Source organism: Corvus kubaryi, unplaced genomic scaffold, assembly GCF_017639235.1.
Source record: "Corvus kubaryi isolate FWS band 111438036 unplaced genomic scaffold, C.kubaryi_AGA036_p1.0 split3-73, whole genome shotgun sequence".
Classification (NCBI taxonomy): domain Eukaryota; kingdom Metazoa; phylum Chordata; class Aves; order Passeriformes; family Corvidae; genus Corvus; species Corvus kubaryi.
In genome coordinates this window covers 28,833,056-28,858,172 of record NW_024582091.1, presented here as the reverse complement: position 1 = coordinate 28,858,172, position 25,117 = coordinate 28,833,056, and the positions used below count along the sequence as shown (strand labels likewise).

Below are 25,117 nucleotides of genomic sequence, written 5' to 3'. Positions count from 1 at the left end.
GGTAGCAGTGCCTTAAAAGCCACACTTACCCTGCTCGGGCAGATGTTAACTCACCAGACTACAGCAGTCGGACTGGCAGAAGACTACAGCTTTTTTAGATTGAAAACAATCAATTTTTAATTACCTTGTGCAGCAGTATCTTGCAATTATGTTGTTATTCTTCAGAGAGGATGTTTTTGTTAGCTCTCCAAACACCAAAGTCTGATACAAACAACAGAATAATTTTGCTGTCCCTAAAAACTTAATACCTGTGAATCTCTTGGGGCTGTTCTATTTGACTTCCCATGACTGTTAGCTGTGTATTTGATTACAAAACATTCCTATGGACAGAGTGGTTATTTATGTTGTGGACAGTGGCAGATCTGTTGCCAGTCAAATTCCTCCCAAAGGGTTTGGTGCACGCAGAGAATAGGAGGAGCATCAGCAGCATTACAGACTGCAGCAAACACATCTCATGCAAAAGACAGAAGAGCAGAGAGGAGGAAACTTAAGAGAAGAGAAAGAAGAAATACAGTGATTGAGAGAAAACTGTGCTGCTTGAGGAAGAAAAGATATAAACTGACAATCAAAATACGTCAGGAGTTACACAAGCAACATGTCTCGGTCACCAGGAAGAAAGCAGGAGAACCACAAAATAGTAAGATATTTTTGTAATGTGTTATTAAAATTGTGCATGGAGTAAGAATAACCTATTATTTAATTGATGCATTTTATACACTCCTATTTCTGAACAATCTGAAAGTATTGAAAAGATGGGATAAGATTGCTGGTACAAGAGCAGAGCTGCTGGCAGCATTTATAGCTACTATTCCTAATGCTGGGATTCTCTACAGGCTTGGGAAAGAGGGGCACAAAGTTTCTGAGGCTGAAATCTGTTCAGAAGCAGAGGTCTAAGTGCTTCAAGTGTTTATGGTCTAAGATATAAATGCATGGTAAGTTTATGGACCTCTGTGGTTAGATAGTCATTCAATGAAACACAGGAAGAAGGAGATCTCTGTTCTATGCTTGAATGGTTCGATTCCACACAAACTTTTCTTCAGGAATTTAGACCCCTAGGTCTTTCTGTATGGTGAATGGTGATTTTTGACAGGAACTGGGCAGTGGAAAAATTCCAGAAGGCTTTAAGACAATGTTGTATCAATTTCTGAAAAGAGGAGAGAAGTCTCCACTGAAAAAGAAATGGGAGAGTGTAATATAATTACAGTTAATGTACCTAAGTTTATGGTCGAAAAGTCTTCCAGTGGATTGCAAGTGTGGCTGATAAATATGATTATATTGATATTATGCTTAAGTTTTTCTAAGGTAATTTTCTTACTACAACAGAGACTTTTTGCTGAACAATAATAATAATACAGGACCTGTATGACATCAATTTACTCCATTGAAAACTTGTTAATGAGAATTTGGCCAAGAGTACCATGTTACTTTAAGCACGAGTTACCACCAAAATGAGTTTGTAAAATGGTTCTGCTTAAGATTTTGAACAGTGACTTGTTGAAACAGCAACACTGATCAAACTTCTGATGCAAAGGAACAGGAAGAAATCTTTCCACCAAGCTGTTCTTACTTTGCTAGTGTGATTAGTTCTATTGTTTTCATTAGTATTCACTATTATTTTTCTACAGGCTAGAGACAAAAAGCAGCTCTGATCTGACCACATGCCACAGGGCTGTAGCACTTCCTTTAATTAATTCGTGTCCAAGAAGTTTAGTAAGAGTCAGCCTAATCTCTTGCCTAAAAGCCAGCTGCTACTCCTGCTAAATACAGACAGTTCTGCAGTGCATGGACGTGATCTGGCAGGGCAGAGAGAGAAGGAAACTTCCCTCCAGACTGTTGCACAGCTGAAGACCTCACACTAGTGCCTGTGACGGGATCAGTGCAGAGATATACCTTTGGCATCTTCAGTTGCTCTCCATGTTCCTTGGGCAAGGGGCTGTAATCCTCACCCATCCCCTTCATCTTGTTGTTCTTCTTTACACTTGTGCTGAATTATAGTATTTTTTCATTATTCTGAGCTGAATTTTTGTCTACTTTTTACTTTTTTGGAGGAAGCAGCTAATGATTTGAGTCAGATCAACCCTACCTTTGTGAACTGTTGTTCCTACTGCAAAAGGATTAAAAGCTCATTGCCTCTATTACTCTTCCTGCCGCTGTGTGTCATTATTCTTGGATGGCACTAGACAGCATTTGTCAATCCAGCCAACATACACTCATAAGATGCAAGAATGCACCTGATGATGGTAACTCTGGGTATACCAAGAAATGGTATTTTTGGTAAGCAAATCCCTTACATACTCAAGTGAGGATCAATATAGAGTCTGTCCCACTAGAAATCTCGATTTTAGTGATTATGCATCCATGGACAAAAGTTTCTTTATTAGTGTAAATGTTATTTTGCTTGCTTTTAATACAGCAGCAGCTCAAAACCATGGAAAAGTTGGATTCTAGTTTGCTTCGTTTTCAATTTTCATATTTTCTGACAGAGCAGAGAACTTTTCGTACTCACATATGGGGCTTTGGTAGCCCAGCTGTGCAAGGACTATGAAAAAGATGAAGATGTCAACGCCTGTTTAGATAGAATGTAAGTATTGCTTCAAATGTTTGGTTTTATCCATAGTGCTATTTGTTTACATATATATATTACCTTTCAGCTTTTTTTTTTGTTATCTTACAAGTTCCAGCATTTTGTCTATGGTTACAGAGAAGACAGGGGAAAGTTTCAATGTTCGGTCAACAGAAATAGCACTAATTTGTGAATTAAGATCAACAATTAGCTTTTTAATTCTCTGAGGAAAAGTGTCAGGATTGTTTCTATGGCTTACATTTGTTCCTTGCTGATTCTTTAGTTATGCTAGTTATTAATATAATCTTCTGAAACTCATATCCTGTATCCCTCAGTGGGGTAGGGGCAAATGGGCCTCTCACATTTAAAAGATCATACAGCAGGGGGTGAGATAGCACAAAAGGTCAACAAGGATGGATTTTCACATGGATAATGTCTTTGGAAAATGAAGATCCTATGTTTACAAACCCTGTCATCCTGATATTCACTACCATAAAAATAATTACATCATGGAAAATCAGCAAGAAACAGCTTTTGAGCTGGTTAACAAGAAGATATAGTAAGGTCTTTGGCAGAACAGTAAGGCTTATGCTTGTGGGCAAAGTGGACATATAAAATGGATTTACAACAACCACAGTGGACAGAATACCTGACCACTTTACTAGTAACCTGAAAGTTTGCAAACTGGCTGTAGTCCAATAACTATCCGTCAGAGTAAATGAAAAATAAAAAAAATTATTGTTGGAAAAAAGAAAAGTAATTTATTCACAAACTTATAAGGGATAACATCCCTCAGATTTTTTTTTTTTATATTCATCTCTCATTCAGCCCTGGTGAAAATCATATATTTAAAAAATGCACAAAGTTTTTTAATGATGCCATGGTAGAAATTACTAGAGAGCAGTTTTGGAATATGTGGAGGGAGATTTTGCTCCTTATGTTTTCATTATTGCAGTTGCTTCTATAAAATCTTCTTTTTTTGAGGAAGACTTGATACTATAATGACAGGTTTCATTAAAACAATATGTTCTTTACTTCTGTGATTAAGAAAACAGCCCAGCTTCAGAAAAAAACCTCACAGCTCAGCAGCTGTGTGACAGCTGGGGACAGTGTACTTCTCTCTCTCTGTGTACATGTATAGTCTGTAGTGAGAAGGGTGTTCTTCACTGTACACTTGCCAAGTAGCTGCTTACCCATCTGTTATTAATTTGACTTTGCAAATCTAAGGCATAAAGGTTGAAAAGTATCTTAAGTAGTCTTGTATGTCACTAGTGCGTACCTTGCTCAATGCTGATTACACCTTTGCCAATGTCATTGCTATTGATACTTAGGCAATAGATAAATACCTAATTGTTTCTAGGCACGTGACATACTGCAGTTTTAGTCTTCACGCTGCCAAACCCACTTTTTGGTTTTGTCATCACATTAGACATCAGATCTAATGTTGCCTTTCCTTGTTTCCTCCTTAGGGGATACAGCATTGGCATAAGGCTGATTGATGACTTTTTGGCTCGTTCAGCTGTGAAAAAGTGCCGCAGTTACTCTGAAACCGCAGACATGATTGCACAGGTAAATGAGGTTTGCATTTTCTAAAGTGTCATCAGATTCAGTGGTTTTAGCTTAGAATCATATATTCCCTTCCTTTTTCTCTTCCTAGGAGCATAAGTCTTGACCATCTCATACAGATCTTAAAATTTGATATTTTTACTTCTGCCATTTGTCTCCTCTCATCATCTCCATAATTCTCTTAGAGATCTTTTAACTTTAAAATCATAATATTAAGAATAAGCTGCAGGATTTTCTGCAAAAAGAAAAACCTCAGTGATAGCAAAGAAGAACTGTAAGAAAAGAAATTGAGAGGAACATTTTCCCGACTACCCACAAACCTAATAATAAAATCAAAAAGATAAAATCAGAGCTTATACTTTCATCTGCTTTAGTGGAAATTTCCCTTTAATTCAGTAGCTGTTCACACTTCTGTCAGACAAGAAAGACACAGGTTTCTAAAGATGTACTTTTGCCCCCATTGGCAAGTTAGAATTCCAGGGAATTTCAAAGAGAAATTTAAATAAGAATGATATATAATAAAGTTCATCCTGGTAAGCAGCTGAGCTGGGGTAGAGGATCCATTGGAGACAGTGAGGACAACTGAATGAAACTGGTGAGACAAGCAGCATTTAAATCACTGTTTTAAAATACACTGCCTCATTAAAAAATTAAAACAGGCTGAAAAAATCACATTTTTGTTCACTTTTACATTCTTCTTCCGGTGGTATTGGTACTTTATTTTCACATATATGTCAGATATCTGGTTTTCTGGATCTTATTCCTCATAGTTCCCTTCCTTACAAGTGCATTATTAGAGTTGAACCATCATTCTTAAGTACAGGGTATTCAACAGCAAAGTACAGTGAGAAATTAACAATGGAAAAAGACACTATTTCTCTGCAGGTTGTACTTCAAAAGACACTTATTAAGAGAAGTAAAAAATTGCTTGGAAAGATTGGAACAAACTTGAAAGCACACAGTGTCCCTTCAAAAGACTATTTTTAGCAAACTGAAAGAGGAGTTCTGTAGTAGGAGTATAACATTTCTGAGGCAAAACGCGATATGGACAGCATTTTCACTTTTCTTTGGCAAAACAATTATAAATTAATCTTTGAGCACATTTGTCTGAGACACATACCAACAAAACATGGAAAGTGACCCAGTAAGTAACTGTAAATACTCTACTAAAGTTTTTAGTTCAGAATCATGAAGCTGTTTACATCATCTCCTTAACACTTCAGCATGATTGCTCCCAGCTAGGAGAAAGTGCTTAAATACTTAACTGCACTAAGTCTTCACAGGTATAAATCTGTTTGAGGATGAGTAAAACCAGTTCAAAGTTAAAGTAATTAAGACAGTTAAGCAATTCATGTAGTTAGAGCCAAACCTGCTGTTAACATAGCTGTTATCCTGCAGTCCTTTGGAAAACAAAGTGTGTAAGGCTGTGGGTGTTCCCTGTGGAAATGGAAAGAGATGAAGCAAAAGAAAAAAAACATAGTATGAGGACTACAAAGCCAGCTTCCCAGATCAAGAAATAAATACTGGAGAAAAGGTGCACCTAAGGCAGTGACTGGGAGCTTAAAACTTCCACCACTGGTTCAGACTGCAAAGCCTGGGCTTACTGCTACCTTATACAGGATTGGAGAAGGGCCAACAAGTTTTGATGAGGAGCCAAAGAGAGCCCTTCTACACTGAGTTCCCATGGTGTTCACTGACTTCTTGTGTTGGTCCTGTGACTTGGCATGGTTATAGTTGGGATTGAATTAAAAAAAGGATTAAACAGGACATGTAAAAGTAGGCTTTCTGGCAAGTCAAGGAATGATACTAAGAACAAAGCCCAGCTGAAGAAGTAATGTCCAAGATGGGATTCGGAATTTAGATCTGAGTATAACTGAGAATTACTTTGGAAATGAGGGTGATAATTTTCCTCTATAATACTGTAAAAACAAAAGTTTAATTCAATTCCTCCTCATAGGACCTTGATATAATTGATCTGATCAAATGAGTTGCAAAAAACAGCTTCTGGTTTTAGATCTAATCTGTACACTACCTTCTCTAGCACCAGGAGATGTCTGTGTGTGCCAGAGCTGGAAGCAGCCAGACCACACCCTCTGGTCCACAGCGATCTGGTGCTGGCTGGCAGGCTCCACTGCTGGATTAAACAGTGCTGTGCCTAAGGGTAGATCTGTTCCTGAAAAGCAATGGCTGCAGAGATGGGCTTTCTTTTAGACCCTCGGTACCCTGTGAATGCAGGAAATAAACATCTCTGGAGCTTTTTGAAGAGACCTCCCTGGGGATAACAAGGGATGGGGTAATCCAACCATGTCACCCCCTAGTCCAGAGCTGTGGGACAAGAGAAGTGATGCCCCTTGTCATGGAAGGTGCTGCCACACAAGGTCCCTGTATATTGACATATGGCCAGTTTGAAGGTCTGGCAGAAGCTGGCAGAATTCATGAAGCTGGTAAATGCTGGTTTTCAGATCTCAGCAGGGAGAGGGAAACGCATAAGCAGGTGGCTGTGCTGAGTAATATAGTCTACAGTGGTAGAGAGTTAACAGAACATTGAAGTGCTGCACTGTGAAGAGTAAAGAAAAGTTCAGAAGAGAAGTTTGGAATTGGCAACAGATGGCAAGACCTTTAATGCATCTTCCTCTTTGCAAACACTGACTGGAAAAATACTAAGAATGAAAAGTATGCTAGCAGAAATATTATTTTGGCTGCTTTTCTCCTTTTAAGGAGATGAATCCTGGTCCTTCATTAATCTTGCTATTATGCCATCTGAAATCATGGTTTTAATTTTTTTAACAGTTTGTATTTACTTTCTTGGCATCATGACTTATGCAATAAAATGTTTGGTAGTGAAAAGTCCCAAGTAGTATGGAGAGGGACTGATAAGTGAGTGGCTTCCCAAATATTTCAGTAATTCTAGACTGTGTTTAAGCACCATCAAAATGTTAATGATTTTTATTCTTGGTGCTTGAGAGAGATTGAATGCTGGTTGAGACTTTGAAAAAGGGCCATGATACATTTTTAATTCTGACTGCATAGATTTCATTTTCTCATTAAGCAATACAGAATGTCATAGAGCTGCAAGTAACATTTTCAAAAGTGAGATTTTGCTTTATATGGGCATCATTTTGGTGGCAAGCCTCTGTAAGTGCCTAAACAGATATTCTTTTTTCTTCCATAGCTTCATAGAAATATGAGACAGATTTATGGGATGCAGCTTCTAAACCACCTCATTCATTTTACTTTCCAGTGTTTTGGAGTCACAAAGACTGAAAAGACCTTTGTTTTATCCTCTGAGAAGCTGTAATTGGTAGTTTTAAAGTAGTTGCTGTCCAGTTATAGCCTGGTTTAAAAAAAATTATGTTTTTATATTCATTGAATTGCTTATCTATGCACTTAAATTATTGTTCCTGCCAAGACATTTTCACAATTTTCACTTTACAGCTTTGCAATTTGGCCTTAATTTGGTGCTGCATTGTAAACCAGCTACTTCTTTTGCATAGTTTCCGTGCAAGTTCTCTTTTACACAGGAAATTTTAACAATAGAATTTGGACAGATTCATCATACCATAATGCAAAATACAGCTGAAACTAAATTTAAAGCATATGAGGGCTTAGCATGGTTAAAAAGCCTTTATTGTTATAACAAAGACTTTGAGTTTGATGGAGCAGCAGATGTGTAGTGGAAGAAGAGTTAAGAGAATTTTAATGAGTAAACTGAGGGGCAGAGCACAGAACATTGAACAGACGTTTCCTGTTTTCCTGTGTTCTCATATTTTGATGGGTATCAGAATTAATGCAAAATGTAATTTTCCAGTAGAAAGTGTTGATCTTGCTGTTTGGTTTTATTTGTTGCTTTTTTTTCCTCTCTCTCTCCAGTTTGTTTTGGACAGTGTTGACAACAGTCTGTCTCTTTCTGAGCTGCCACGGTAGCTGCTGAATTTGGGGACAATGTTGATAGAGAGCAGCTTTTTCAATAGCCCCTTGAAGGACAAAGTTAAATTTGCCAAACCCACATTCCACTTGAAAACATAGGGTCAAACTGGCTGTTACTGCAGTCTGTTTTTATAGAAGTATTCTAGGATACACATGGAAATTCCATTAAGTCACAGGTGTTTTGGTGAGATAAATGAGTCACACAGCCCTGGGAATGAGGATCAGTGAAAGATGGGCTCCTACCAGGCACACATTGCAGCACAAAGCATTCAGCAGCTGCTCTTGGGTGTGGAGACACTCTCAACATGAGTTACCTGCAAACATGAAGCAGGGAAGGAGGAGGAGAGGGGAATTCACCTTGGATTTGCCCCTCCACAATAAAGCAGAAGATAGGGCTGGGAAGTGCTGCCATTTCAGATGGCCTGGGCTACTCAGGTGCAGAGCCCTAAGCTTTCTTCTGAGGGAAAAGAGGATGCCAGAAGCTCTAAGTGGGATCACTCTGTCCTCCCACCCTTTCCTCTACTAGCTGTGCTTTTGCCTCTATGTCCCAGCTATTATATTGCACTGGAGGCCTTATCTTTACATCTACCTGCTTGTTTTCCGTATTTCTTTGATCAACTCATTAACCTACTTGCTGTCGTCCCCAATGCATCCCTACTTGCTTTGATTTTCTGAGCAAGAAGGTGGAAACACAGTTTTGGAAAGGGAAGTTTGGCCCAGGGAGGAGGTGAAATGGGGCTGGACAGAAAATGTTGGGGCAGCTCTCATAAGGAAAGATAAAACCAGACAAATGGGAAGGGTCATATAGCCTGGAAGTAGGTAGATGCTATAGCAGGAGAGGATCCTGGGGAGAAAATGGTTGGTGTATGTGCCAGGCACAGTGTCAGACACATCTGCTGTTGTGACTTTCATTTTGGCAGTGTTGCATCTGTGCTTTCAGCTGCAGCAGGTGCATTTAGGCGTATAACGTTGTAAGTGTGCTACTAAGTGGGTCGTCTGGGATGAAAGAACTTTGAAACATTGTCTCAAAGGTCTTGAAAACGTAGAGAGTTCTAAGCAGAGAGTTGAATTAGCGCTTGGATTTTATTTCATCAAGAGTAATGGCCTGTATATGCATATAGATGCTTTAACTTGCTGAAGAAGCACAATGAGTATGAGAAGACCTGGGTAGAATACCCTGGTTTGTTGAGAAGAGCATGATTCAAGCACAGCAGAAGTACGATTCTTTGCAGACTCGGTGAGACTGGCAGTAAAATGCTGCACAAAAGCCTGCCCAGCCACCCCAGGGAAAGTAACTTTTTTCTCCTTTAATACAGTGTTTTCGAATACTCTGAACACCCTGAGAGCCACGTGATGAATTCCAAGTGCGTGAGGTAAAGCATACGGCTCTGGGGTGAAATGCATTTGTCAGAGGCACTGACTGTGCAGTTGCCTCACCTGCTGGTTCTTCTAGCTCTAGACACTAAGTTTTTCTAGGATATTCAAAAAAATGAAAGTCAGTCTTCTGCAAAAATATTTTCTTGTCTTAAAAAGTGGGATTTCCTTCCAGGCCCTCTGTTGTATTCTGGCTGCAGGCCCAGTACAAACATATTACATAGCACTACAGGCTGCACCCAGAGCCTGAAAGCCGCTCAAAACTAGAACTTTATAGCCATACAAAGAGAACATCTAGAGTGGGAGAAGATAATAGGGAGATGTTCTACAGAGGCAAAACATCCAAAGACAGAGAAGCCTTGAGGGATCACTGGTGCCTCAATACAAAGCTGTACCTGCAATTGCCCTGGAAATGACCTGGACAGAAAACCTTTACTTTTTGTGGGCTGTCAGAAAGCCACACACATCTTCTGTTATTATATTCACAAACTTTAAATGACTTAATGTACTGATAGTCTCTTGACTTACATATGACGAGCACACTATAGCACATTTTACATAGCATATTGTTAAAACCCTCTTGTAGAAGTCATTAACCATTTCTTTGTGCTGTCAGCTCTTGATGCAGAGCCAGTGACCTGAACCCTGGGTGCCATGAAGTACTGAGCCTTTTCACTCATGTAGGGAAATAATTTCATTCCGTCCTATTGGAGCAAGTATCTAACTGGGAGGGAACATGATGAAGAAGAAAGAGGCCACTGTGAAAAAATATAGAGATGGGACCATCTAGAAGTATGCCATATTAACAAGACGTAAAAAAGCTGAAAATATACTTGATCTATGGTATTTCCCTTCTGTCAGCAAGGTCCAGCATTGTCTCTCTTTCCTCATTGATTCCTTTCTGGCCTTCTTCAACTAGCCTGTGAATCATGCTGTAATGCTGTTTGCTGCTGCTGAAAGAGTAGAGCTGGGAAGCATCTTCCCATGCCTGGAAAGCTGGCAGGGAAATGGGTTCTGGTTCCTTGTTTTCAAAAAAGCACTTCAGGTTTCTCTCACTCAGCTTTGTGGCATACAGCTGGAAAATCTGCTCCAGTTGCTCCTTCTCCGTCCCCTCATACACTCTCCAGAACATCAGCTGAAGGTGGCTGACTTTTGACTGGCAGCTGGCACAACAAGTAGTTAGCAGGGAGAGGAGAGCTGTGGTAACTATCACACACCAGCCTAAAATCTGGGAAGGCAAAAGAAATCAGTTTCAGGTTAAAAAGACCCAAGTGAAAATGCTACTTAAATCACAAATGTCTGACAGAGTGACCACACTTCGCTTGCATTCGGTGCTGGCATTGATGTTAGTGGGACATCCATATGGGGACTGAAGGGAAGAAAAAGTCCATCAGCATGGAGGCTTCCCGGTAGTGCTCCTTTTGGTGTCTCTTTGGTAAAGGGTAAAATGTTTTATATTGCCTGAAAGCATTACATAAAACTACCCAACAAGAATTACTTATTTTGAATCATGAGGAACTATAAAACCAAAAAGGGCAAGTAACTTTTGTCCTAGATCAACCAATTTTTTAAACTGTGACCACTATTAGATGTGTTGTTTTCTGACTTCTTTTTAATCTAAAAAAACCTCTAGCACAACAACTACATTAATTAACTAAGAGGAATATAGAAGATGGTCTTAAATTTAAAGTGTTCCCCAATTCTTTTGCCCGATGATTCACCAAAATCTGTGCTATTCTTCTGAACCTTTGTTTACTTTGATGAATCAATCCTTTGCTGTGAAAAGCAATCTTTATGTCAAAACTGGCTTAAAATTTGCTTTTTTGTCCAATCTTGTTAGAGTGCTAGGAAGGGAGGGCATGACAAGGAAGAAATAGCTTGTGCATTAGTAGGTCTTGGTAGCACTGGAATAGAACCTGATTCATCTACACACTGATTACAAATAGTTGCTGTATCTTCAGAGAATTTTGGTTTTGCTGAAATACACTTTTCCAGCATCACTCAACTGCTTTCTGTAGCAGCTTCAGATTTTGACAAAATTCTGTCAAGAACATTTTAAAATAAAGACCTGCTTCCAGAATATCTTCCTCAGCAAGGGGAGAGGGTGGAAAAATGTGCTTGAAATTGTTATTGTAGGATGTTCTCCCCTAAGGAGAGCAGAAGTATGAACATATTTTTTTCCTGCCTGTGCCACTGGCCTAGCCAATAGTTTTACTCCTCTACTTCATTGCAATGTGTAAAAAAAAAAAAAAAAAAGTAATATTTATTTTCAAACAGTGGGAAAAGTTCCAGTGTGGGACAAATATTCTAGGGTTCAGAGGCTTGTATGAACTGGAACTGATTTCCCATGCTGTAATGGAGATGATATGGAGAGCTCCAGCCTTTCTTGTGTGAACTCTTGCACTGATGTTAAAAAAAATAACCACCAGTAAAAATCTGTATTTAGCTGATGGAATATAGAAACTTTCCTCAGGAAAGTCTGTGAAAGAGAGAAGCTTGACGAACAACTATTCTTAGGAACTATTTTTCTCTTGGAAGAATAGTTAGAGCTTTCTTCTATTTTTCCCAATCACTTTGTACTGACTGATGATTTATATGGGTATTTGAGAAATTGCTCTTTTTAGCAATTTTTCACTTTCTTGCAGTTTGGAAAATGAACTCATATGTTCTCATGTTGAAACTAAATCACTAGTTTTTTACTATTTCTTATACATACAACTCAAAGTCTGAAGCACTGTTTGTTGTTTCCTTCTAAAACTAACAAATAAATTGCTTTGTCTGCAGTGCAGGCTTTGTCCTATTTGCATGAGGACTTGAAAATAAAACCAGCTCTTGGAGAGGAAATTGTTCCAGATGGAAACAATTCCTGAAAAAACTTGCTGGCTCCACAGAGTGTTTTCCCTTTTCTGTAGCCTTTTTAAATTTTATTCTCTCCACCGTTTTGATTTTTTGTCCCTGAATATATTTGCATTACAATGCAGAGAGCAAAACTGTATTGCACAAATGTTGTAAAATTTAATAAGATCTCAGCTTTGCATGATCTGCTTGCTTTATTGTTTCTCACTTCCTCCAAGCAGGACAAAAACATGCTCACATTTGGCATCATGAAAATGAGGAACACAAACAGAAACACATTATGTAAGCAGTCAAAAATATTTCACGAATCTTATTTTCCAGTATTTTTCTGCTGTTAGTGACCAAAGATTTCTGTACAGTTATCACAGTGGTTTAAAATAGGAGAGTGTAGCATGAATTTTTTAATAGGACAGACCCCTTTAATGGGGTGACATCTTTTAATTCAGCCTCCTAAACAATCCAGTTGGGCTTTTTGTTCCTCTTCAGCAATCTCCATTCAGGAAGAAAGCTTTGGGTTTTCTGGTCTTATTGACCCTGCCCTGGAAATATGGAACAGCTCAAACTGAACCAAAAGATGGATTGATTGTATTTTGCAAGGCTGCCAAAACATTGTTTACATGAAGCCAACAGTTTTAACATAACATCTGTCACCAGGATCTTCCACAGATAAATCACAGCAGCAGTACAATCTGGATAGTGCTCTTTGTTTATAAGATTTCTTACCTGGGACTGTGCTTGAAGTGTTCGTTTCAGTTCATCACTCTCTGAAAAGGGCATGGAGCTTTTGTCACAGGCTACCTTGTGTAGCTCTTCAAAGCACTTTTCCGATTTGCTCTGGCAGACTGCGTGTAAATAGGCAGGATTTTTCAAGCCACTCATGGCACATTCGTAAAAAGTCCCGTTGAGCAAAGCCACAGAAAGCCACATCACTGGAGCTACCAGAGCATTTAAAGTGATTTGTCCAAAGACGTAAAAGAAATGGCAGACATTTCCTCTGGGGAATATTTTCCTGGGATTCACCCAGCAGCCTGTAAAGAGCTTCCAGGTCTTGGTGTTCAAGAAGTATCCAATAACTAGCAAAACAAGAGCTGGCGAGAAGAGAAATACCAAGCCGTACCTGAAGTTTTCATTGCTGCAAGGGCATCTGAAAGCAACAAGAGAAAACACACGTTCACCTCCCATTGTCAGCAGCGCCATAAAACTGTACCCTATAGCGGTTTTCCTGTTCATAAAGAACTTCAGGATTGTTTGGAAAGCATCCATGTCTGATACTCACTGAAGAGGTGAAAATCAAGACAGTTTCCGTTCGTTCGCAGCGGTGCGCAGCAGGGCAGAGCTCTGCCGAGGAGCGCAGCCCGCAGCTCCCCGCTGCCCACGCCCTGCCGAGATAACGCCGTGATGTCACCGCCGGGAAGGGCGCTCGCAGGGACCGCGCCGCTGGCAGCGCACACGCCGCACATTTACGGTGGCATTCACCGGCAGTGGAAAGAGAGCAAGCAGTGCTCTCTGAAACCAGTTTGCAGTCTTGGCGTTCTTGTTCTTGGTGGGCTGTTTGTTTTTTTAGTGACTGCAGATGTGGAGATCAGAGGAAAAAAAAACACGCACTTGGCCGGTTGCAGGAGATCTTGAGCTGTGATTATAGAAGTTGCTGGCAAGGTAGTGGATGACCTGATACAGATGCTAATGATCCCAAGGGAGTATGACATGACTGAAAGCAGTCTGAAAGCAGACGAGTGATAGCAGTAAAACCACTTTGTGTGGGGTTGTAAATGTAGGAACATCAAAGAAGAACAGCTCTCTGCTGTGTTTTCCTGGGGCATCACATAGTTTTAGATTTGCATCGCTGGCTCAAGCTGATCACAGAAGAGACAAATGCACCTTGATTTCTAACCTGTCTGGCTCTCCCCCCTTTTTTGCCAAAATTGGTCTAAGGGATGCTGCTTCCTAAAGTTTCACCTCTGGTTTGCGCACAACACATTCAAGCAGCAGAGTTTCGTTCTTTTGCAGGTTGCTTTCAAGATGTACCTTGGGGTCACCCCTAGTGTGAGCTGCAGTAGTGCCACAGGGAATGAATTCTCCTTAATTCTGGACAAAAACCCACTAGTGGACTTTGTGGAGGAGCTGCCAGCAGAACGAGCATCACTTTGCTATTGTAACCTCCTCTGTGGGGTGATTCGAGGTGCCTTGGAAATGGTGAGGAAGTGCACATCTCTTTTCTCCATTCTTTGTTAATTCCCAGAAGCACATGAAAACAAAATCACTTGTTGAGATAAATGTAGGAAATACAGTATTGTTTAACCTCTCAGGTTAAATGTCTGTATCTAGACAAAAGAGGACAAGGCTGATCCCGGATCCTGAGGTAGAGAAGCACATAGACACTTCCACACTGTCGCTGCCTGGCTATTCAGTCTGTTCAGTGGCTGATTTGGGTGCAAAAGCCAGATGGGATCCGGAAGCCAGGTAACACTTAAAGTGGAAGGACAGAGGGACATGTTGCGTTCCTCCACTGCTCCTGGAGCCTATCACACTTCCCTGCACAGCTGTAGCCAGTCATAGTCATCCCTGATTCTTTCCACATCCGTCAAGATAAATAATATTCTCAAGTTACTGTGGTACCTACTGAAAGAGAGAACAAAGTGTGGATAAGTATAATGTTAAAACCAAAGCATCAGAAGTGTATCAGATGGCAATCCAAATTTTGTTCTTAAATTTAAGGTTTTTACAAACAAATAAATAAAGGGCATCATTTGAAAATTTCTGACCTGTAGAGCTTCTTTGGGGAGATTACTTTTGGCCTGCTTTATGTTTCTGTCAATATCCAATTTGACATATATCTTATATTTCAAATAAAAAAAACTCAACCAGTGTTATGTATATACATCAGTCTCAGAATTATAGTATCTGATACACGACTAATTTTAAAAAGTATTTTGTCATAAGTCTTAGTACATGACTAGGAAATTCTGTGATCACTAAATTATCAAGTATGCAATTTAAGGTCTCAGAAGAAAGCAAAGCACTGGGATGAAGGGTAATGTATTATACAAATTCCAGTGTCTATAAACTTCCTTTGTATTAGCTTAGTTGGAAAAGCTATCTGTTTCCTATGAAACCTGAGAAAGGGGGTCCTCTTGTGGTAAGTGAGAGAGAAAAAGCTCATTTAACCGGAGGAGGGTGGAAAACTGGGCATTTCTTTGCTTAACTGATCAGTCCTGATTCTTTCTAGGTTCACTTAGCAGCAGAAGTTACCTTCCTCCAGGACAGGCTGAAGGGAGATGCTGTGACAGAAATAGGAATTACATTTTTAAGGAAGCCTGAAGACAGAAAGCACAGAAGGAACAAATGAAAGAAGTATTGGGAGAAAGCCTTGCTGAGGAGTACTTTGTGCCTTTTGTTTCAGAAGAAGACATGCAGGGTAAAAATGGCTTTGCTGAGCCAGCTGCACCAGTCACCTGGTTGAAAGGTGAAGAGAGCTGGGCAGCAAAGAGGAGGGGCAAAGCAGGGGAGAGCAATGTTAATTGTCATGACACAGATACCAGTAAAAAAGATCTAAATGATCTGCCCTTCCTTCTCACATACCCATGCTCTTGAGCTTAATGGCAGTTTTATCTCAGTATTTAGTGTGTGCTAAATATTCATTTGTATATCAACTGTTTTCAGATAAAGACGATGACTTTTCCCCATTTTGTTTGTCAGTAATGTTTCAAAGCATGGCTGCTAGAGGCACTTTATTTCCCTGGCTGTGTGTGGTTAGCTATGAAAAATTCATCTGCTGTGGTTGCTGTATGCAGTGTCTTGCTGCCAGGTGCATGTTTTGATGTGTAATGCTTTGCCATTCGTTGTCCTCCACACCAGACCTCCTGCTGTCTTTGAAACCAGAGAGGGAGGAGTCTTCACTGGTGGCAGGAGCTGGTTGTGTTCCTTCCAGCTCTTCAGGTGCCACATGCAGTTTTGCTGGCACTCCTGCTCAGTCCTGTGCACGCACCAGGCTGCAGCACTCCGACAACCGCAGCAACGCTTGTGTCACTCCAAGCTATGGAGCCATATCGGTCTTCTCTCCAAGAGCACTCATCTTGTGACCAAACTGAACAAAGCATGATGTATGTAATGTGTAGCCACTGTGGATCTGTACCTGCCCAAGGAAACTTGAATAAAAATTCTGAGATTGCCACACAATTGATTTGGTGGTCGTGTTGTCTGCTCTTACCTGGACTTCACCACCAGCTGTTGAACATCTTCCTCTTGGCAGTGGACTTGTTACCACAACATGACTGGGAAGTAGAGGAGCAGCCTCACAGAGACCCAAGTTATAGGATAGGTTTAAAGTTCTTAGGTGTAATGCAAGATGTCTGGATATTTTGTCTGTTGGACAAAACCCCAGGTAATAGCACAGCAACCTACCCACAAAGCCAGCTTACCCTCTTCTCACCAAAATGCTTGTTTTAAACTGAAATACCAACAGCTAAGTTCAGTGTAGCCCCGAGTTAACTCTGATTATATCACTGTGATTTGTACCTTCTTCTCCTATTTTTCCCTCAGTCTGTTTACATCTTAATCATGCCAAGTGGGGGCATCTCTTACCTTGGTGACACCAGGGTTCATGCTCACCAGATCTGTACAGTCCTCATGATAATCTCTCTCCCTTTGTTTGTCTTAATAGTGTGGTACAGTGGTGGCATAGTGTAATGGAGCTTTAAGTGAACAATTTTGTAGGGAACAAAACCTAATGTATTTGTTACCCAGCCTTGGTCTCAGCCCAACTGCTGTTACCTGCTACCAGTAAGATGTGGCAACATGTACACCAGTAACAAGTTTCCCTGCCTTTTTAATTTTGTTTTTTTTAATTTTTTAATTAGAGATGAAAGGTGTTGTGGAATTTGTCTGATTTCACTGCCTGTGCAAGAGCCCTCAGTGGGGCTTTTGCTGGTTATGACCAGCTGGTAGAGATGGACATGTGGCTAACCACAATAAAGGTTCTTTATTGGCAATGGCCATTTTTACTTTTTCCAGCAACACTAGCCAAATATTCTCTTTTTAAGTTATTATTATCTTGAAAGTGAATAACCTATACTGCCCTTGTTTGCTTACAGAATTACAGAACTGCTAGGGTTGGAAGGGACCTCTGAAGGTCATCTAGTCCAACCCACCTGCCAAGGCAGGATCACCTAGAGGATTTGGATTGTCTCCAGAGAGGGAGACTCCATGACCTCCCTGGGCAGCCTGCCAGTGCTCTGCCACCCTCAGCATAAAGAAGTTCTTCTCATGTTGAGGTAAAACTTCTTAGATTGTGGCCATTGCTCCTCCTCCTGTGGCTGGTCACCACTGAAAAGAGTCTGGCACCCTCCTCTTGGCACCCACCTTCGAGATGTATTAATGAGATCCTCTCTCAGTCCTCTCTTCCCTAGACTAAAAGGCCCAGCTCCCACAGTCTCCCTCATAAGAGAGATGCTCCAGACCCATAATCATCTCTGTGGCCCTTCTGCTGGGCCCTCTCCAGTAGAAGGGCCACAGAGATGATAGCTCTTTGTCTTTCTTGTACTGAGGAGCCCAGAACTGGACATGGCACTCCAGATGCAGCCTCACCAGGGCTGAGTAGAGGGGGAGGGTCACCTCCCTCAACCTGCTGGCCACACTCTTCCCAATGCACCACAGGACACCACTGGCTCTCCTGGCTGCAAGAGCACTGCTGGCTCATAGTCAACTTATCACCCACCAAGACACCTAGGTCCTTATCTACAGAGATGCTCTCTAAGAGGTCAGCCCCCAGCGTGCACTGTTACCGCATAATCATCAAGTTTCTTGGAAGGAAAAGAGCACTGAGCAAGTCACTATGATGAATTTTTTTTTAAAATTCTTTTCTACATGCAGAATTAAATCTTGTTTTGCCTTTATATGTGTGTTGTTTTTGCATGGCCTGGTTTTTAGTAGCGGGGGGGGCACAGAGGTTGCTTCTGTGAGGAGGTGCTGGAAGCTTCCACCATGTCCAGCAGAGCCAATGGCTGATGGCTCTGAAGATGGACATGCTGCTGGCCAAAACTGGGCCTGTGAGAGAGCTTGGTAATGCCTCTGTGATGACATATTAAATAAGAAAATCAAAACAAAATGGGGCATGCACAGTTTTTTCTAGCCAGAGAAGAGGAGGAGGTGAGAACATGTGAGGGAAAACAACATGGTGACACCAAGGGCAGTGGAGAAGGAGGGGGAGGAGGTGCTCCAGGCGCCAGAGCCAAGGTTCCTCTGCAGGCCGTGGTGCAGACCATGGTGCAGCAGGTTGTCCCCCTACAGCCCATGGGGATCCACGGGAGATGCAGAGATCCACCCGCAGCCCATGGAGGAGGTGCCCATGCCGGAGAGGGTGGATACTTGGAGGAGGCTGTGATCCAGTGGGAGAGCCGGTGGAGAGAGAGGGCCCTTGCTCCCAGGCTGGAGGAACCTGTCCTTGGAGCACTGCACCCCGTGGAAAGAGAGAGCCACGGTGCAGCAGTTTTGGGAGGGCTGTGTGCCCGTGGGAGGGACTCATGCTGCAGCAGATTTGGGTGGACTCGTGCTCGTGAGAGTGGAGCCATGTTGGAAAATTCATGGAGAACTGTCTTCTGTGGGAGGGTCCCAGGGTCTCACGGGGGAAAGACTCCTCTCTCTGAGCAGCGGAAGAAGAACTTGGGTGACAAACTCACCAAACTCCCATGCCCTGTCTCCCTGTGCTGTTGGTGGGAAGGGGGGAGGGGCTGGAGGAAGAAAAGGTGTTTTAAGGGGGTATTTTACTTCTCATTATCCTCCTCTGATTTTGTTGGTAATAAATTCATTTTCACCATCTAAGTCAAGCCTGTTTTGCCCTTGGAGTGTTTTCTCCCAGTCGTTATCATAACTTCTGAACCCTTCATTTAAATATTTATGTCCTCTACCCAGCTGTGCCAGGGGAGGGTGAGTGAGCAGTTGTCATGGGTGCCTGGTGTTTGGCCAGTGTCAAGCCATGACCATGTGTTATATTTTCAGTTTATAGTGAGAAAGAAGCTTCCAAGTTTGTTATAGTCATCCAGTTAAAACAGGGTCTTCCCTTCTTCCTTCCTTGCAAAATGAATGTAATAAATAACTTCTTGGGATTCTTCTCTGTCTGTCTGAATATTTTCCAAATTTATTGTGTAGAAAGAGAGGATTTCTGCAAGGAGTAAAAGGACAGCCCGGACCAAACAATCTGACTCATGTCTCTAAAACGCTCTCTTAAACAAAAGCTTTTCAGAAGAAAAGTGAACTTTATTAAATATTTTTCACTCAAAACTTGTATCTTTATTTCTTATAATTAGATGTTCTTTGATAAGAATATTACTACTTGCTAATATGGATTGCAGATTTTTAATGTCCTTAAATATATGAATGTGCTTTTAATGTTTGTTAATATATAAGCTTCACCTACACTGCCATGTTATGCATAAGCCTAACTCCTCAAGAAAAGCTAAATACTTTGATCTACAGCTTGCTCTAGGCTTCACTGAAAACTTCATTGTAAAGAGAAAGCTAATAAACTGAGCTAAATTTCTGTTCAAGTCTTCCATTCCTTTTTGTCTCTTTGATAAGGTTTGGTATTGTCACTCCATCTGCCAAGCACTTTTAAGGTGTTTGGTAATAATTTGACACAGTACGTGCTGACATTTTTGTGGATGCTGATTATTTTATACATGACACCTCTTAATGGACAACAACATAAGAAAACTCCCATTTAAATGTACTTAAGCAAAAGTATTAAAATGCATTTAAAAGCAAATCTACTGAGGGTTACAGCTATCAGCTTTCACCTTCAATTTGCATAGATTTCAGCAAGAGCAGAGAATAAGCCTCTTCTTATATCAGCAGGGTTAAAAGACTGCCAGCATTGCAAAAGATTTGTTTCATTACAACCCTGAATCACCTGCCTGGGCTTCATCCACAAAACAGTGCGATCCTAATCTTCCTCCATGGATTCAGCACTCTGGCCCCCCTTTTTGCTCGTGTACTTGTGTATCGTGTCGTAATACACCTCTTGTGAATCAAATGTACACAGCAATGAAATCTTCCGCCATTCTTCCTTGCTGGGAGTTGGAAATGGTGCTGGGTCAGTGGTTGTAAAAAAGCAATTTGTATTTCTTTCTGCCAGCTTCGTTGCATGCTCTTTGGCTTTGATCTCAAAGACTTCCTGTTCTTCTTTTGAGTAAATTTTCTGGAACTTGTGCTGAAGATAGCTGACTGAGGAGCAACAGCGGCTGACACATTTTGAGATCAGTGCCACAGTCATGATGCTGGCTATCAGGAACCATCCTATCAGCTTGGAATAAAGATGGATATGTTAATGGTGGTTTTGTATGGTCCTGTGTGGGAACATAACATTGAAGAAATAAGAAAACTGTAAGCAAAGACACCCTGGAGTGGCTGTAACTGTCTGCTTGCTGCCAAAGAGGGGATCCCATGCACACAATTCAGCCAGACATACAGAGATTCTGCACCCCCGAGCTGATCTTGTCAGATTAAGGATGAATACCCAAAAAAGAGAAGATGGACAGAAGTCACTTACTCATTTATATCCAGCTTTCTTAACTTTTAAGGCAAGATACTGACCATCAGTTTCTGTGGCTGTAGTCACATTCATGGTACAGAGGGTGCAGAATCATCCTGTCTGCCTCATGCTGTGAATCAGAGCTCCTGCTGGCTGTGTTCCTGTGGAACGTAGCTACTCGCCCTGATGTCTGAGCCTGCCAAAACAGCCAGTTTCGACAAGAGAGAGGAAAAGTTGTATCTTGTATATTTTGTAGGCAGGACACAGATTTGGCTATTGAATATGGGAATTAATTCTTGTTTTGCACCTGATTTTAACACGCTTAGACAAGTCTCAGAGGTCCCATCAAAACCAAGTGTCCTAGTAGATGCTGGTCCCTCCTCCACCCAGGGGTATTTAGCTGGAAGCTCCAGGCAGAGATCCTGCAACACGGTCTTTTACCTCAGAATTACTTTTTCTTTAAATGAAAAAGTATTGAGTACTAAAAGAAAAGGACTTTGTGTTCTTTTTGATTCTTAATTTTGTTGAGAGTAGATTGGATATTAAAAACAGTCAGTAATAAAGCCCTCTGACACTTTTTCTATTTTAGTTTGACTGAATGTTTCTTTTAGATTCCACTGCATTGTCAGTAATAGCCAGTCTTCCTTGATTTTACTCCTTTCTTCCCCTGTCCGAATTCAATGGTATAGAGTTTGCCCCTTTCCAGCCTTTTTCTTGGAGAAGCAGCATGCTAAGTATTTAACAAATATAAACACTTTTTTGTTTTAATAAGGGTTTGTACTAAACAGGAACTTACAAAAATCCAAGTAATTATAAACTCTTACAAAACTTAACTCCCTTAACCAGCCCGTAGTATTTTCCTTAGAAAAAGTTGCAAAACCTGATTTTCCTACTGGAGTTAAGATTCACACAAATGTAGAAACAAAACTGAAGTGCTGCCAAAATTTGGAGGTCTCGTTTCACTCCAAACAAGAAAAAATCCACACGAGTGTTACTGTTTTGATCATGCAGTGCAGTTTGCCTTCAGCACAAGAAACTTTAAGAAGACAGATATATATTTTAACTATTCTGCTGGAATACAAGTGTGAAATTATTAAGAGGTTCAAGCATTGAGATTTACAGTCAAACAGGTTGTTCTAACTTGTTTCTCTTTCCAGATGTCTCCTTGCAACAGCTCTGTTGCAAGGAGACATCTTGAAAGAGAAACAAGTTAGAACTTGCAACAGCTCTGTTGCAAGGAGACATCAGCTTCCTCTCTGTTAGTGATCTCAGCTTCCCCTCAACTAATGCTGATTTACAGAAGTTTGGGGTATTTAGAGGCATAAAAGTGGAGAAGAACTCACACCATGTCTAAGTTAATTGAGAAGAAAACTTGCTGTGGAAAGTCCCGTTCTCTAGGCTGGTTGTCTGCCCAGCTTGGAATGAGGTTTTGTAAATGACAGTGCCGAGCCATTACCATGCAAACATGCAAAACCAGAAAGTAGCATAAAAATACACCTATTGCTTCTCTGTTACAACTTTTTTGCCAATGAATTTTTGCTAGCTGTGTGCTTTTGGTACATGATATTATATAACATGAGAGAAGGACTGGTTACAACCCCTGGCAGGCACCACTATACATTGAGCAGTCAGGGTTGAAGCCCATATTGTGAGAAGAAGAGCAGCGAGGCTTTACCTGGGACTGTGCCTGAAGGCTGAGCCTATCACCTGGTATGTGTGCTGCTAATTCCGCATCACAGGGTATTTTGAACAGCTTCTCTTGGCAGTCAGGGCCTTTATCTTTACAGAAGAGACGCTGTGTCAGGCTGCTCCCGCTGGCCGCACACTCGTAGAAGTTGGCTCCGAGCAGGGCGACCGCTATCCATGTGAGAGGGGCCACCAAGGCTCTGGCTGTCACCGGTACCAGCACCTGGCAGAAATGGGCACAGGACTCCGAGGCACTGCATTCCTTCTCCTGAGAGCAGCCGCCTGTCAACTGGTGCCATATCCTGGTGTTCACCATGTAACCGAGCAGCAAGAGCATGAAGGCAGGCACTAAGAGGAAGAAAGAGCCATACACCATGTTCCCAGAGTTGGAGGGACACTTGAACACCACAGATGAAAAGAGATGTGCTCGGTGGCAGCCGTCAGCAGGGACACAGCACTGTAGCCCAGAATGGTCTGGTGGCGGATGCAGAAATCCAGTGTTTCACATAACCTATCCATTTTCTGCCTCCCCTTACTTTGAGAAGAGCAAAATCTCGGTCAGAAAAGGAAAAAAGAGAGATAAGTGTCCTGCAGTTTGCATGGCTTAGAGAGGCTTGCAGAGCTTTCAGTTTCTGTTTGTGGTGGTGATGCCGTGAGACATAGAAACAGCCCTTCGTAGAGGAAGTAAAAGAGCCTGTGACTACTGCACAGTCAAGCAGAGACCACACCAGAAAACCACTCCAGTTATCAACAGGAAAACAACGAGGAGAGTTGTTTCTATAAAAATAGTCTGCGTTTGTCCACACATGCATTGTAACTAGCAATGGCTTAAATCTCATCATCTTTTTAGTGAGGCTTTTCGGTGAGGCAGATTCAAAGTGTGACTAAAATGTGAGAAAACCACCCAGAACTCTATACAGATTTTTATCCTGCCTTATTTTTAGCAATACAATATGGCTTCTCCTCTTATGGAAGAAAATTCAACTATAATCATGTCAATTTTCCAAGATAATCAATCAATCTGTCTTTTTAAAGTAGTTATATTGGAAATTATATAAGCCTTAAATTTTTTTAGTTTAAAGTAACATTTAGTCATGGATTTGTTTGCCAAGGGGAAGGGCAGCTAGACTTTGTTGTTTGTTTAATCTTTAAACCACTGAGGCTTTGGGTCTTGCAGGGCAAGGCCTGTGTCTTGGTTTAAAAGACAGGTGTCTGCTAAGGAAGGCAGGAGTCTCCCTTGGAATGGCAGATGCAACCCCCCTCCCTCCGAGTTATTATAATTTTGAAATCAAGGGGCTTTTAGGCAAAGATGTGGGAAATAGGAATAACAGTTCTTTACTATTATATATCTATATGTGTATAACCAGTCAAACAAACAGCAATAACCATGGCAGTAACAGCGAACAATCACAAACCCAGTGCCAGCCTTCTTGGCTGTCGGGCCCTTTCCCCTCGGGTGCAGTTCCGCTCGCAGCCGGCAGGGGCGCTGGCGGCTCCCGGTGAGCAGGGCAGGTGCGATGGTTCCCCCGCGGCTGCAGGGGCGCTCCGGAGCGAGCTCGGGGAGCACGCGGCACTGGCGGCCTGGGATCCCGGGAGGGATGGAACAAAAAAGCTTCACAAACCCCTGGGCAGCCGATCCCGGTGTCCGGCTGGACCCTCGGGAACAGCAGGCTGGAACAGCAGGTTGGAATGGCAGGCTGGAACAGCAGGCTGGAACGGCAGGGACAAGCACAAATCCCGGATGGCAGATGCGATGTATCCAAACGGGGAACCCCCCGGAGGTCTGGGCAGGCAGATCGAGCAGGGCTACAACGTAGCGAAGGCTCGAAGCAACGGTGGGGCAGGGCAGCCACAGCCCGGCTCCAAGAGGGGCAGGGAAGGTGGGCTTGGGATCCCAGGGTTTCTCCAGCAGAAGGAAAAAGCAGCCGAAGAAAGCAGACTCCTTTCTGTCCTAACGCCAGAGACCAAACTGCCCCCACACACTCAGGTGAAAACAAAAGAGTAGCCAGCTCTTTTGTTTTCCTTAAGCACCCAGTAATTTGTTCCCCTGGCAACATGTATGGGCAAAATTCCTTTAACAGAAGAAAAGCCAGGAGAGCTCCTAAAACCCCAACAGCCTGATAAGCTCTAATAAAAAAAATTGGTGTTTTGGAGGTCTGGGATTTTAAAATTCACAGTTCCCAGTTCAGCTTTTGGGCAGCTGAGAGGATGGCATAGAGGCTCCAGAGCAGGCAGCACTGGTTCAGGTGGCTGCCAGGCTTGCACCAGTTGTGCTGTGCTCAGTACTGAGCTGCTGCTGCTGCAGAGGAAAAGGTGCTGCTAAATGAAATGCTTGCCTTGGCCTGGAGAAGACTTTGTTATTATGCAGCAGTGTACTACAATGACATAGCAAGCAAAAAAGGATGTAAAACCAGAAAGAATGGATCAGGCTGAAGGTTAGTCTGGCCACATCTCAGCTACAGCCAATAGCTTAGTGGGAAGAACAGGGACAAGGAAAGGAAGCTTGGCAATGCACTCACACCCTGTGTGATTTCAGGGATTTCCTTGTATCTAACACCTGTTGTTTTAACCCATGCAGACTTACTGACACCCAAAATATTGTATAGCAAGTCTGCTTAACC

General features: G+C 41.8%; 3 protein-coding genes across 4 annotated transcripts; 1 reads left to right on the top strand and 2 right to left on the bottom strand.

The window, feature by feature from the left end:
- The first annotated feature begins 417 nt into the window (after positions 1-417).
- On the top strand, positions 418-16,466 carry TRAPPC3L (trafficking protein particle complex subunit 3L). The gene is made up of 5 exons (XM_042016725.1): positions 418-637; positions 2,484-2,581; positions 4,033-4,132; positions 14,294-14,479; positions 15,513-16,466. The coding sequence occupies exons 1-5, from the start codon at positions 596-598 to the stop codon at positions 15,630-15,632; spliced, it is 546 nt and encodes a 181-aa protein (XP_041872659.1). The 5' UTR covers positions 418-595; the 3' UTR covers positions 15,633-16,466.
- On the bottom strand, positions 4,486-13,761 carry LOC121659025 (calcium homeostasis modulator protein 5-like). Of its 2 annotated transcripts, XM_042016722.1 has the most exons (4): positions 13,563-13,761; positions 13,404-13,430; positions 13,010-13,128; positions 4,486-10,658 (listed from the first exon to the last, which is right to left on the bottom strand). In XM_042016722.1, exons 1-4 carry the CDS (start codon positions 13,744-13,746, stop codon positions 10,269-10,271), a joined length of 720 nt encoding a protein of 239 aa, XP_041872656.1. In that variant the 5' UTR covers positions 13,747-13,761; the 3' UTR covers positions 4,486-10,268. The 2 variants fall into 2 exon arrangements, with proteins under 2 accessions (XP_041872656.1, XP_041872655.1); XM_042016721.1 differs by having other exon boundaries at positions 13,010-13,649.
- A 2,928-nt stretch (positions 16,467-19,394) lies between the features above and the next one.
- On the bottom strand, positions 19,395-23,167 carry LOC121659335 (calcium homeostasis modulator protein 6-like). The gene is given in 3 exon segments (XM_042017318.1): positions 19,395-20,582; positions 22,486-22,914; positions 22,917-23,167. Coding segments are annotated over 3 exon segments (888 nt in total). The 5' UTR covers positions 23,016-23,167; the 3' UTR covers positions 19,395-20,222.
- Between the last annotated feature and the right edge of the window lie 1,950 nt (positions 23,168-25,117).

Bases quoted from the DNA above. Each gene is read 5' to 3' on its own strand.
- LOC121659025 (XM_042016721.1), bottom strand. From the start codon at position 13,549: ATGGATGCTTTCCAAACAATCCTGAAGTTCTTTATGAACAGGAAAACC. The intron at 10,659-13,009 runs GTAAGAAATCTT...TTGCCTTCCCAG, and splicing joins CACTTCAAGCACAGTCCCAG to ATTTTAGGCTGGTGTGTGAT.
- TRAPPC3L (XM_042016725.1), top strand. From the start codon at position 596: ATGTCTCGGTCACCAGGAAGAAAGCAGGAGAACCACAAAATA. The intron at 638-2,483 runs GTAAGATATTTT...ATTTTCTGACAG, and splicing joins AGCAGGAGAACCACAAAATA to AGCAGAGAACTTTTCGTACT. The intron at 2,582-4,032 runs GTAAGTATTGCT...TTTCCTCCTTAG, and splicing joins AACGCCTGTTTAGATAGAAT to GGGATACAGCATTGGCATAA.